Here is a 15,365-nt window from a genome sequence, read left to right on the forward strand (position 1 = left end):
TTGTAATTTTTGAGGCTTTTGCATCAGAGTTCTCATAATTTTTATAATGAGTAGGTAGCTTGTATAAATTTTTCTTAGTATCAATGCTTATATAGCATGAGAATCATCTCATGGAATTTTGATTTATTTATCCATATAAATAAAGAAGCTAAGCATGTTTTAGAGTTAGTTTCCAACAAATACTTTGCTTTATTCAACTATCCTTATTTTTGTTTAATTTTGGCAATTTGTATTTTGACATAAACTTTTTTGCATATTTACACAGAGAAATACTTAGCATTATCAGCCTTTATTTTTTCCTTATATTCCCTTTTGCATTTTTATTTTTATATGTCTATATTCTCTCTTGATATCTTAACATTCAAGAATATCTATCTCATGGTAAAGGCATGGACGGTTGATAGCCTATAACTCAATAGGAAGATTTTCTAATTACGGATTTCCTCATCCTTGGGGTTAAACTTCCTTGGTTCAGGTGTCACCGATGGTGTTTTGGAGGCCTTTTGTTTAATGTGTAGTGAGAGTGTTAACATTTTTGCCCAATTTTTTTATCGTCAATAGGTCCTGCTTCCTTTTTGGAAACATTTTTCTCAGAGTTACTGCTGCCTAATCTCATCCAACAACTCGTTGATCTGATCTCACTAATGACTACATATTAGTTATTTAATTCATAAACCTGTCCCTCCTCTTTGGAAATAAACTTCAGAGTAATATAAATCTAAGTTTCACACATGTCTTTAGCTATTCTTGGCCAATTTAATTCATTCTCACTCAAAAGGAAAATTGAAAATGGTGACCACAACTCATTAAAGTTTTAGTATATTCTAGTGCTTCTTTCTTTCTGCCGTCCCCTACCCCAAGTAGGAAAGGATAGAAATGATAACCTTTCATAACAAAGTGGTATCAGAAAGATTACTAGAACTCTGGTTAGGTCCTCAGAATGAGAGAATTTAGGTAAACATATCTTAACAAGTTTCATTAATGCAGTAGTAGAGTAAAATACATTTAAAATTAGACTATTTTTAATTTTAATAACAGTTCAAAAACTACTGATATGACCAAAGCAACTAACTTAACTCTCAGAGTATATTTCTTCATTTATAACATAATGGTAATAAATACATTTCGCACAGAGTTTATAAGAATTGAATGACAAAATAATAAAATTGTGTAAAAGTAATTAGCTTAGTAGCTGGCATATAGTAGTTGCTAAAAAAAATGGATGGTTATTACTGATATAAATGAAGGAATGATTCAATTCAACAAGATGAAAGTGCAAAGCTGTGCCTCGAAAAGCACGAAAGATAAATTACAAAAGTGTTTTACTGATGCTATTTCAGTTTAACTCTGTCCATATGACCTTTGATTTCTTCTTTTATGAAAGTATCCTATGTTTGTAGAAGAAATTTAAATTAGTGAATATATGGTACAATAATGAAATACAGTTCATTTCATTATTAAATCAGCTTATAACAACTTAGTTTTAAGAAATATGATCTTTGGTCTTAATTCTCTAGTGTTTATTTTAGAGAGACACACTGTCATTTAATTTAGTACCCCGTTTGGTTTACTAAATGTGACATAAAGTACAGAAATATTTCTTATAAATTAATGAGAGTGAGGGCAATGGAAGCCAGAACACCAGTATGTGTTCTTTAGCACCTTATCGATTGCAGCTAATGAACTGTATGTAGTACAGTGAAACCAAATTTGTTTGCTCTCTGTCTCAGGCACAGTCATGGGGTTCTGCCTGTATTAGGGTTGAGGGTGGAGTGCCTAGGGTTTTGAAGGTTCACTCTTTATTAAGTGAATATAAAACAGAAGAGGAGGATTTAAGGAGAGGAAGGATAAAGCAGGGTCACTCAAGAGGTCTGTTTCTAAGTTACCCAGGGATTTCTAATATAAAAACTTCATGGGTAGAGGAGGCCTATCTTCTTATCTAGTTGTGTAGCTAGTAGGAATCATATAACTGCCAATACATTTATTTGAGATGAATGTCCTTGAAATGAATGCCTCAGCAATCAAAAGCTTAATGTCAGGCATTTACATTTCAATCAGAAAAGCTTATTCAAAATTAATGATTGAAAGCATAATGTAAAATATATGTTGTATGTAATTTAAACAAAGCATTATTATTTTTGGCAACTGTTAATATATTTACACTATAAGATTGCTTTATAAAAATGTAAGAATGGTGGTTTATATATAACCACCATTATATATATATCATTTGAATGTATGCATTCAGGAGTCACACAATAAATAAAGCTCTATAGTAACCAAAATATGGTCATACTATTTTGTCCACTGTAACTCTTTACTCTAAAATTCATTTGTGTCATCAACTCCTGATATCACATCATCAGTATCTAATAATATTACTAAAGAGTAAAAATCTCTTTCATCATCTTTTTTCCTTTTCACATTTCAATAATGGTCTCATTTATTCCAATAGTTTTCCAAAACCTGAATTTTATTGATAGCTATTCATTTAGACCAAAGTTGATTTGCCCTTAAATTCTCAAAAGATAATATTAAGACCATTCAATGAAAATGTAGTTTACTCTAATTCCCTCTAAATAGATAAATCTTTTCTCCTTTGTTGAGAACACAAGTACCCATGGACAAAACTAATGATTGAAAATATAATATAATAATATATTTTGTATGTAATTTAAACACAGCATTATTATTTTTGGCAGAATGTTAATAGACTTTTATGAAAATATTTAATTTGCAACTTTTCTTATTTACACTGATGTATTTACAGTTGTATGCCAAGATTTACTGGAAAAAACAGTGAGAAAGTAATTGACCACTGTAGACTGCTCAGCATCAACTGTCTGAATGAAGGATGGCGTTTCAATATAATTGGAAGATTCAGAGTAAGTAATTTAATACATGGCAAAGTAATTTAGCACTTCATAACATAACAGCTTCAGGCAGTCTGTATTTCAAATACTTTTGTTAATCTAAGCCAGATAAATATATCCTTATATGTATAGTTAAACATGTTATATAAAGTTTAGTAATAGAGATTTTTAACTTATTAAGAATTATGTTGGCAGAGCATTAATAAGTGTTCTAGGCAATGTTTTTATTATAAAATAAGTGTTCTAGGCAGTGTTTTTATTTTATTATAGCTAATCAAGTACTACATAAAACCACAGTAACTAATGCCTTAAGCTCTTAAACTAAAATGGGAAATAAAATTAGTCTGGAAATTGTTAGTCAAAATTTTTTAAAAGTTTGCTTTTTTGGGTAGATAGTTTTTTAAATGACTTTAAAAATACAGAGTGTGTATATTACACACAGTAAGGCATATCCTACAACTCAGCAATTGTATTTTCAGGTCTGTCTATTGGAGAACTTATCAGATTTGTAACTGAATGTGACATAGACGACAATTTTCACTCAAAATCTGAAACAAATTAAAGCATATGTGTAGGAGAATGGATAAAGTATGGTATAGTAAACAAAGTTCTATGTATTAATACTTATAATTAACAAACATGATGCTGAATTTTAAAATGTTATTGAAAATGATAAATGTAGAGTATGATAATGAAGAGTTAAAATTTTCAAAACATTTTTATGATTGCATAAATCTATAGCAAAGTATACACACATGTGTAAGAATTATTTATATGTACTGAATTTACTAGGACTGCCTATAGGGAGATAAGAAGGGATATGACATTAGGGGGAGTACAAACCAGACATCCAATAAACCTGTAATGCTTTATTATTTTTTTAATGGGTTTTTGGAAAATAAGGATGCCAGGATCATGTTCACTTTATTATTTTTTCTATTTTTTTGTAGTATAAAATATTTTAACAAAATATTTTTAAAATAATAGAAAGCCAACTTATAAAATAGACCTTGGTCAAATTTATGTGTGTACTTTTGCAAACATATGTTAAAATAAAATGTTACTTGTATAGTATACAAGAATGTAATATTGATTTCTATATAAGAATACATAAGACAAAAGGATAGCAATTATTTAGCAGCTATAAAAAATTTGACATTATAGCATATCATTTATGATCATTACCTTATTTGGTCACCACATAAATTCCATTTTATTTTATAAAAACAAAGTCTACTGAGCTTTTAAAATATTTTCCTAAATTCATATATATTAATGGGGATAAATGAAGCTAGATTTAAACCTACTCTATGTGACTCCTGAATGCATACATTCAAATGATATATATATATATATATATATATAACCACCATTTATTTTTCTTTTAAAATTTATCCTTTTCTTAATAGGAAATTGATTAATTAAATGTCTCTCTTACTTTGGTTTGAGTTTTTTTTTATGTTATCTTGCTTATATTTTGTTTTTTGGTTCCAGTTTTTTTTCAGGATGGTCTCTGAGTATTTATCTCTGATTTTATTTAAAATTTTTTCTTCTTCCACCAGCAATTTCCTGGAGATATCACCTATTCTAGTACCCAACACTTATATGTATGGTATTGACTCTAAATTCAATTTAAATTTTTTAAAGAAATTTGATTGGACTTTTCATCACCTTGCAGACTCTGTTTTTTGTGTGTGTGTAATCTTAGTTTAAGTTTACTGGCTTCCATTAGATAAAGTATTAGCAAAAAAGGAATACTATTAGTCTTATCATTGATTTAAAATTTAGGTGATAATAAAAAAATATGCATTATTAAATGTTTTAACATTATAATAATTTTTTAAACATGTAATTTTTCCTATCAATTAATAATCCTAGTTTTGGCTGTATTGAGTTATGAAATAGTTTGCATTTAAATTAATGCATATTTACAAATATATTGTTTAGATTACATAATAGTTATGAACAATAGGAATTAACATTATTCTTCATGATACTTAAGTTAAATGCAATATAGTAAAGAAAATAAAATATCATATTCAACTTATTTTTATGATGCAAATGTAAAATGCATTTTTGTAGGTTAAAATATTTTTGGAATTCTATAGCTAATATTTACTTTTCTACTTTAAAGTTTGCATTATCAACTTTTGAATATGTCAGCTAACTTCTAAGAGACTATTTGATGAGCTATTTTAGGGATAAATATAAATTATTTCTTCTCCTATTTAGAGAAAACAAATATATTTAATATTCAGAGAGAACGAGAAGACAGCATAAAACAAGCAAAGAGTAATAATATACACTTAAATCTAGCTATATCTGGGATCACAGCAAATATAAATTGTCTTCACATTTCAATTAAAAGGCAGAGATTGTCAACAGCACATAAAGCAAGACTCAATCAAATGCATTTAAAGGAGACTCATTTTATGTAAAAAAATGTAGACATATATATGAAAGTGCAATAATGGGAAGGTTATATCACATAACAAGTAAAATAAATAGTGGTGTAGCTTTATTAATAAGGTAGATTTCAATATACAAAAGTATCAAAGATGAAGAGCTTTATTTCATAAATGTAAGTGGGTCAGCTTATCAATTGAAATAATACATTTAATAACAGAGCTTCAAAATATATGTAGCATGGACTGACATTCATCTCCATAATGATTCAGGACTTTATAACTTTTTTAATAAATGTAAATTCCCTTTATATATTCTAAATGACTTTATGGAAAGAGTAAAGTGTATGAAGCCTTTAACCTATGCAGTACAGGGACAAATTAATATACACAGAGACTGAGAAGCAGGATGCCAGAGAGAATAATTGGGAAAAAATGGCTTTGGGAATCACAGAGAGGCTTTGAGTTAAAATCCAGATCTAACTTAACCCCCAGGTTAATCAGAGTTTTGATAGTCATTGGGACCTGAATAGTATTTGTATTATGCAGTTGTGTATAAGACTAAAATGAAATAATCTAATAATTTGACAGTTGTTTACTTCTGTTAATGAGATTAAACTAAAATTATAATCAGAAAAAAATAAGATTTCTGTTGAATATACATTTCATTGAAGTAATATGAAGAATAAAGCATATTCCATAATGACTTTAAGATTAAGAAATTTATATTAAAAGCAACAGGCTGGACAATATTAAGGGTTAAAAGAAAAAAAATCTTGAAGGTTAGAACCTTATTAATTCTAAACCATGCTCTTCATTATGAGTTAAATTTCTCTATTTTCAATTCATTTTCTCTATCATTAAAGTGGCAGAAAGATGCTGAACTTTCTCATTGAAATTGTGATGAGCAATTTCCAATCAAGCACTTTTACAACGGCAATTGCATTCTCAACATTAATGATATAAATGGCCCCCATGTTAAAACAATGGTCACTTCCCAAATGAAAGTCAGATTTCTAATAACTACCACACAAGATTAAATCATTGATGAAATTAAGAGCTCATGGCAAAAAAAAGTAAAAGATAAAAGGTTCTTATTGTCATTTTTGTGTTTATAAAAATGAATAAATGATAGCCACTAAAATAAAGAATATAATTGATATTATGCACATTTTAAAGTAAAAATGCAGTCACTATGCATATAAAAACCATTTATATTGCCTCATAGCAATGATTTAGGATTTCTTTTCCTTAAAGTTTTAAGGATTTACTAATAAATTTAATTTAATTTTTAGTAGATAATATACATTGTTAGAGCTACAATTTCTGATTTGTGTCTATCCAAATATTTTATAACTTCCTGATATTATAATTTAGAATTGTTGATTGCTGTTTTTTATACCATTAAAGAAAATGCCATGAGTGCTTTATACACAGCTCTTTTAGTTCTCTTCTTTTACAACTAGTTCACAGATGCAGATATCAGGATGCAATTTATGTTTTATCTCATCTTTTTAAGTCTTCATTGGGGAACCAACAACAACAAAAAAACAAACTTTAAAACTCATCTAGTTTAACTTTACCATCTGTTTTATTTCTCTTTTCTATTTCCATCCTCTAGTTAAAATTTTTTTTATAATTATTTTCCACAAGCGTGACTTATGCAAACACGCTGAAAGAAGTAAAGCTCAAATTAGAATTCCATATGAGTAAAATTTGCAATTTGGGTAGGATTTAGAGTTTGAGAATTTTAGTTGAAACAACAGAAAATCTAAGCAGAATCAATCTCTCTCTCTCTCTCTCTCTCTCTCTCTCTCTCTCTCTCACACACACACACACACACACACACACACACACACACACACAGACACGAATTTGAAGACACAGATTTAGACCTTACAGGGGCTGGATGAGGTAAGCACTTAACCAGAGGCTTAATGTGATTGTATTCCTTCTAGCTCATATTAAAACAGCAACAGCGGCATCTTTGAAGTTCCTAGGGGAACTCAGGCTAAATTTTAAGCTATCCAAAAGTAGAAGGTAGATATCTTTGTTTCTTTATACAGGATTAACTTTCTTCCAGAGAAGACTGGAAGGTTCTAGCCAGCAACTTATTCCAAGTGTAGTTGATGGGAACCTATTTGGAAGGATATTTCTAGGTAGGACAAGCACAGTCTCTAGAAACTGACCAATTGGAGACCTGTCTCTTAGTTAATGAGGTAGTCAGTGTTAGCTTGACCTGGAATCTAGAGAAAGATGCAAAGACTCACATGATACAAAAAATACCTCTCAGTAATTTTTTTTAATGTAAAAATTGTAAAAATCAACAAATCAAATAGAGATTAGATAAGCTTAGTATGTTATGAACACAAAATATTAGATTACACAGATACACAAAATGAAAAAAATCTAAAATTCACACTATGATCTACTGACTAAATTAAACAGAAAAACTGAGACCGTTTCTTATTAGCTCAAGAACTACATTCTAAGCTGCCAAAGATACCTTCCAGTTGTACTCTCAATCAGATAAATACACCAGTATTTTCCATTTTTATCAGTCCTGAAAGACATATTCTTCAGATTTAGGGACTGAGTTGGTATTGCCATAGTTTGTGCTGACAGACATACTCATCTTTGGAAAAGAATAATTAAGATCAGGTACAAGAAGATTCCTTGAGCAATCAAGTGTGATCATGCCCCCTAGAGGATAATTGGCAATGTCTATGGACATTTTTGGTTGTCACAAATCAAGGTTGGGGCTGCTACTGACATGTGGTGAGTAGAGACCAGGTTTGCTGCTAAGTATCCTACAATGCACATGATAGCCTACATACCAGAGAAATATCAGGCCCAAAATATCTATACTGCTATGGCTGAGAAAACCAGCTTTAGAGTAAGTATAAGCTGTGGAAGTTGGAAAATAGTTAAACTTGTGCACAGAAAGAAAGAAAATAGACTTTATGAAAGTTTAAATATCTCAAACCTGAAAAAGAGAAACTTCTGTCTCAAATTAGCAGACCATAACATAAGCTAGATCCCAGATTGAGAAGCCTTTCTCTGGTTTATACGGATCCTGTATCTGATAGGTGCATATCAGATAGGTGATCCGTTGGTTAACTCAAATTGCTTTTCTATTATCTTCCTTTCTTTGTTGGGAATAGACTACGTACTTCCAGTTCAGAAGGAGGAATATGTGCTGCTTAGTCACAAACTGTGCTTTTCAATCCTTCCCTCTGAAATACTTAGATTAAATTTGTTTGATTTTTTTCTACTTATTTATATTATTGGACATTTAGACAAAAGGTTTGGAAGCGTTGTATTAAGTAGCATAAACCAGTGTGACATTAAGAGAGAGTTCTTTCTACTTGTTTTTAAGGAGAGGAGGCGTCAAGAGCATGATTCCAGATTTATTAAACATATAGTAGTTAAAGAGTCAAACTGTTTGGGGTAGCTTCAGCAATGCCATGTGATCAGGATCCACTTCAGTCTACTCATCCATGTCTTGTACTCAGAGGCACTTATTCCTCTGCTCTTCTCTCTATTCCATAGACATATTTCTTAATAGTTTTTTGACTCTATTAATTGAATTATTTATCCTGCTCTTGTTCAGGTTCTTGGTAGAGAAGTTGACTCTTGCCTAAAACAGTGTTTGAAATAGAATAGCATCCTCACAATAACTTTTAAGGCTTTTTCATGTGCATTGTGTTACTTTTTATATTTTAGTTCTATGATATATTTTAATCATTTGAATCATTGTAATATTATAAACTAGAAAGCAAAAACAACATATTTGACTTAAAAGAACGTTTTTAGACAACGCAATACAAAATTTTCCCTAGGTTTCATATTTAAGCAATTTTCAAATGGTTTTATTGTCTTATAATTGTTAGTCACAAAAATAGTAGAAACTTCTTCTATGGTAACCTCACATAGTATTATCTGAGTCCTCCGGACTTCGCCTTTCCAGGAAGCAAGCAATAATAAAGCAAGAGATGTTAATAATTTTGAGGATTAATAGAAATTAAAGCTACACACAGCTTCTATTAATGTTAAGGACTTTGTATACAGAAAATAATAGACATGTTAGTAGTAGTTCTAGGACAAAAATAGAAATATTCAAGACTTAGTGCTCACGTCAGTGTCACTTCTACATACAAGGTATGTATCTTAACTAGTTTAAAATAAGTAGTCCTTTGTAATTTCACATGTTTTCTATTGATTGATTGTAATAATTAGTACCGGTTATATAATAGAAAAGTTTAAAAGGCACTTTAAATGATAAATATATTTAAAAACTCTCATACTTTCAACATTTGATTTGATTTGATACCATTATCCATGTATAAGAGCAAGAACAATGTTTGCAACATGTTTTATTTCTTTTCTTATTTTCAGCAGAATTTTTATGTCAAATGATAAAAAATTAAAACAGCTTAAGTATAAGAAGGGAGAGCTTAATTAATTCATCTAAATTAGTGTAAACCCTGTGAATAAGGTTGAAATGTTTATATTTAAAGGAAATAAATATAAACACTGTAAATGCCTTAGAGAAACTAAAGGTGTTAATATATCTTCACTAATAATGAAATTAAAAATGAATAATAAAAAAGCATGCCTTAAGTTTTTACGAGTTAAAAATTTTCCTCTTACAATTAAGGAGAAATCACTGGTGAAAATATTTTAAAAAGCATGGTTATTTATGTGAATCTCATTTATATTATGTTTGGATCTTTAAGATGGCAACACTCCTCCCAAGTTCCTCATTAACAGGAGTTACAGCCATAATATTTATAGTATACTAAGGCCGAATACCAAAAAAGGGGTATCAAAAGTGTATGCTAAATAGACTGAAGACATACTTTCATGAACAGTTTCTAGGAATTCAGAGTATGCTTGACTGAATAATGGCACCCCAGATATACCCATATCTTAATCCCCAGAACCTACCAACCCAGTGATGTTATTTTAGTGGAAAAACAGACTTTGAAGATGTAATTAAGACAAGAATCTCTATATGAGATTATTCTCCATTATCCAGCTAGGCCTGAAGTGATAACAGAGATCCTTATAAGAGAGCTACTGAAGGAGTCAGAGGCAGAGAAAATGACATGATGGCAGATGCAGAGACTAGAGCGATACTCTTTGTAGATGTAGGAAGAGTCAATAAGCCAAGGGATACATATAGAAGCTCTTAAAGGTATGAGAACAGATTCTCCACTGACAGCCTGCAGGAGCAACCAGCCCTCCTAAAATCTTGGCTCTATCCCAGTAGAAATGATTTCAGACTTCTGAACTTGAGAAATATATATAAAAAATGTTTTAAACTACTAAGGTTAATTTATTATCTGAGCAACAGAAGAGAAATACAAAAACTACAACAGATTTCCAGAAAATGTATTTTAAACATAAGAAAATTCATGCTTAAATGATTAGAGAAACTCTCTAACTGAAAACATAAATTTGATTATAAGAATGATGTTCACTCTTCTTTAAAAATATTCATGAAACATAAAAAGAAGTTACTTTAGACTTATCCTTAGTGGCCATTTCTAGTTTGAGTTTTAAAGCCAAACTAAAGTACAGACGGCATTCTGTTCTAATTGACACAGGTAAATCAATGCAAGTCAGAAAAAAGAAAAGCAGCAAATGATTGGTTGGTTCTGTATCTCAGAAGGAATGGATTCATCATTCATTGGTTAAAATTCTTCATTTACTTTGAAATGGTGGGTGTGTTTGGTGGGTCTGTTTGTCATCTACTAAAGGAAACAGCAGGCATATTTATAAAGCAAGATCTTGCTTTTTAACATTTTGCTCTCCCATTACTCACTCAGGCAGAAATAGCCCCTGCTAATGCCATATCCTGCATTTGTAGGTGACTTACTAATTTATTATCTAGACATGATACATTGGAAAATGAAATAGGGTCTTATTAGTTTCTTGGTTGGTATAACAGGCATTGAACTAGGTCTAGCTCTAGTCGAGCACTGTTTAACTGCTGTACTTCCCAAAATGGACATTTAATTCTGTAAATTGTGATATATGTGATTCTGGTGTTTTGTGAAGTAATGCTTTCACCTGGCACTCTAAGAGATCAGTAAAAGTATTAATTAAAAATGAGGCAATGCATGCTACAAGATGAGAACCACACATAATTTACCATACTGTAGAGCCATCATCTTGATCGTAGATATAATCACAGGTATTTTAGAAACTCATGGGATAACTAATTTTCATTTTTCCTCAATAAGATTTGGTAAAATCCTTAGATCACCTTATGGAAAATGTCTTTATCTTTCTTTATTAATCTCTTAGGTTTATTTGCTTAGTGATAGGCACCATATCACTAGTTGTCCTCATTGAAAGAATATTTATTAAAAACCTACTTTGTGTAAATTCTGTACCCAGGCACACACTGTCAAACAGGACGGAACATTATCCTATTTCATATTTAAGAATAGTCAAAGATCAGATTTGCTAATAGTGTTAACCTGTTATAAGGAGGGATTGTTTCCTCAAACTAATGAGAGAGAGAGAGCATGTACAAGAGAGAGGTTTCACGATATTTAAGCATATTTAATATGTTAAATATATTTTCTATCTCCTTCCCCTAGCTCTTCATAACCTTTTCCTACCTAAATTTTGATTGAGCAGAACAGTTTAAGAATTTAGAATTACAGGTAGATGGATGGCCACTGTAGGAATATTGTAGGTCCTGAAAGAACAGAAGTGACAGATTATTTTTATGGTTGTCATTGGTTGTTGCCATTATATTTCAAATAGGATTACTATTAGCAAATCTGGGTCAATCTCTAATTATTCTTCCTTCTGTTATCAGAGTTAGCAGGTCTTTTTGCAGGGAATCTGTCTCAACTTACAAAAAATTCCTTCTGACAATATGCTGATGATTGATGATTAGAACTTTTTACAATGAGGTACAAAGTTTAATTACATAATTGTACCTAAACAGCATGATATGAATTATCACACGGTTAAATTTTCTTGCAAAGAAAATTATAATTATTCCTTTTTTAAACAGTGAATACAGAAATCAAGAAACATACATTAAATTTTGGTTTTAAAAAATTAGGAGTTTTTCTTCTTACTATACAAACTTCTAAATGGCCAAGTTGTATTTTTAATACATGTATTCTGTGTTTTTAGTAATGATGTTAAGTGCTCAATGGTGTCATCCAAGGTGAACTGATAATGACCCTAATTGACCAAGAGAAGCATATTGTCCCTTAATTTCCTCATTAAAACTGATGATATAAAAGGTAGATATAAGAAAGACCTGTAGGAAACATAAAATTACTTAGAATTACTCCAGAGAAGGATATCAGAGTGAATTTTTGTATTTTTAATATGTCCAAATTGCTTTTATGCAAGCCATGAGTTAAAGTCTTAAACTCATATCCAGCAATGAAGTAGGCTATTTCAACTCATGCTAAATTATAATATTTTAAAGTTTTATTCATTTTATACTTCAGTATTATTAATTTAGCATATCTATAATTATTTTCTGCTTGGTCACTGATAGAATTTGTAGATTAATTTTTTAAAATATTTCTCATATGAGAAAATTTTCTAATCAGTACTCTAAGCTTTTTTAAAAAATTGAACTATAAATAATCTAGAAATGTTGTTTTTAAAAGATCTAATATGTCTACCATGACCTTTAACAAAGTAAATAAAACTATTTAGTCTAAGGAAAATCATGCTACTCCAATAATAATTTATTAGAAGAAATAACCAACAGTTACAGATACTCATAGAAATAAAATCAGAATTTATGTGACATGTAAGAAATTATTTAAGAAATTGACATAAAAGATATTTAAGAACAAATTTTCACTAATTTATATGGGGAAACAAATTTAAGATTTAATGTTTTGGATGTAAAAACTGAAATCAGTGAGATAAAGAATGATTATATAAAAGATACTGAAAAAATTGTAAGTTTTTCAGGGAAAGATTTAGTCCAATATATATTTTTACAGATAAAAAAGATATTTAATGTAATATTTAATTTAACTACAGATAGGTTTCAAGTATTCTAATGAAATGTTACAAAAACTTGATTTGTATTAGAAGAGATGAATTATTAAATATTGAACTAATTTTTCAACTACTTACGCAAATAAAAAAGGGTATTAAATCACTCTTAGTCTGTTAAGGATTTGCTCTTCCTGAGCTGGCAAATTTATCAAATATGTCTAACTATACCATGAAAAACTGCATAAATTATATTTAGAAAAAAATTATATTTAGGGTTTTGACCCATTGTGAGTTAATTTTTATGTATAGTGACAGTAGCAGTCTAGTTTCATTCTTTTGTGTATAACTTTCCAATTTTCCCATTGCCATTTATTAAAGAGGCTTTCTTTTCTCCAGTATATGTTTTTGGCTCCTTTGAAAATTATGTATATAGATTTATTAGGGGTTCTCGATTCTGTTTCATTGGTCTATCCATCTGTTTTTATACTAGCATCATTGTGTTTTGCGTACTATAGCTTTGTAGTAGTTTGAAATCAGGAACTGTTATGCCTCTTCTTTCTCAGGGTTACATTGGCTATTTTGTGTCTTTTGTTGTTTCACATACATTTTAGGAAAAATTTTTCTATTTATGAAAAAAAGACCCTCGAAATATTAATTAAGATTGCATTGAGTCTATAGATGGCTTTGGGTAGTAGGGACATTTTAATAATATTAATTAGTCCAATCCAAGAACACCAGATATCTTTCTAATTATTTTTTCTTCAATTTATTTTATTAATATTTTATAGTTGTCAGTATACAGATCTTCCATCTGCTTCATTAAATGAATTCCTAAGTATTTTATTGTTTTTGATGCTATTGTAAAGGAGATTTTCTTTATTTCTTAAAGCAATTCATTGTTAGTATATAGAAACACAATTGATATTTTTCGTATGTTGATTTTGTATGCTGCAACTTTACTGAATTCAATGATTATTTCTAATAGTTTTTGGTAAAGTCTTTAGGATTTTCTATATATAAGATCATGTCATCTGCAAACAGAGAATTTTATTTCTTCCTTTCCAAATGAGAAATCTCTTATTTCTTTTTCTTGCTTAATTGCTTTGGTTAGAACTTCTGGTAATACGTTGAGAGTGGGGAGAGTGTGCACCCTTCTTTTGTCCCTGAACTTAAACGAAAGCTGTTAACCTTTTCACCATTGAAAATGAATTGAATTTGTCAAATGTTTTTTTATGAATCTATTGAGATGATCATATAATCTTTATATTTTATTTTATTAACGTGATGCACCACCTTTATCGATTTACGTACATTGAACAATCCTTATATGCCAAGGTTGAATCTCACTTGATCATAATATACAATCTTTTAGTGCACTGTTGAATGGGTTGCTAATTTTTTTTGTTGAGAATTTTTGCATTTATATTTATCAAGGATATTGATGTATAATTTTATTCTCTCGTAGGTTCCTACTCTGATGATTTTGGAATCAGGGTAATGCTAGCTTAATAAAATCAATTTGGAAGTGTTTTCTTCTCTTTTATTTTTTGGAAAAGTTTGAAAAAAATAGGTATTAGTTCTTCTTTGAATATTAAGTAGAATCCATTAGTAAAACCATCTGGTCCAGGGGATTTTTTCATTGGGAGGTTTTTGACTCCTGACTAAATCCCCTTACTCTTTAACTTTTTGTCCAGAGTTTTTTTTATTTTTTCATGGTTAATTGTTGGTCGATTGTATGTTTCTAGAAATTTATTCATTTCTTCTAGGTTGTCAATTTGTTTGTGCATAATTATTTACAGTAGTCTAATTTTTTATTTGTTCAATATAAGTTAAAAGGTCTTATTTTTCATTTATAATTTATTTGGGTCCTCTTTTTTTTTAGTTGGTCTAGCTAAAATTTTGTCAATATCGTTAATCTTTCCAAATAATAAAATCTTAGTTTTGTTAATCATTTCTATTATTTTTCTATTCTCCATTTAATTTATTTCTGTTCTAATTTATTATTTCTTTTCTTCTACTAACATTGGTCTTAGATAATTTTATTTTATTTTCTAGTTTCTTGAGATATAAATTAGGTCATTTATTTGAG

General features: G+C 29.5%; 1 protein-coding gene across 1 annotated transcript in view; it reads left to right on the plus strand.

Moving 5' to 3' along the window:
• Positions 1-15,365, plus strand: part of EYS (eyes shut homolog (Drosophila)) — a 143,736-nt gene that overhangs the window by 101,615 nt on the left and 26,756 nt on the right. The window contains exon 5 of the mRNA XM_023531214.1: positions 2,771-2,885. Coding sequence (XP_023386982.1) covers positions 2,771-2,885 — 115 coding nt within the window. The remainder of the gene's footprint in view (positions 1-2,770; positions 2,886-15,365) is intronic.

The sequence above is a fragment of the Pteropus vampyrus genome, unplaced genomic scaffold (assembly GCF_000151845.1).
Source record: "Pteropus vampyrus isolate Shadow unplaced genomic scaffold, Pvam_2.0 Scaffold64, whole genome shotgun sequence".
In the NCBI taxonomy this organism is placed as follows: domain Eukaryota; kingdom Metazoa; phylum Chordata; class Mammalia; order Chiroptera; family Pteropodidae; genus Pteropus; species Pteropus vampyrus.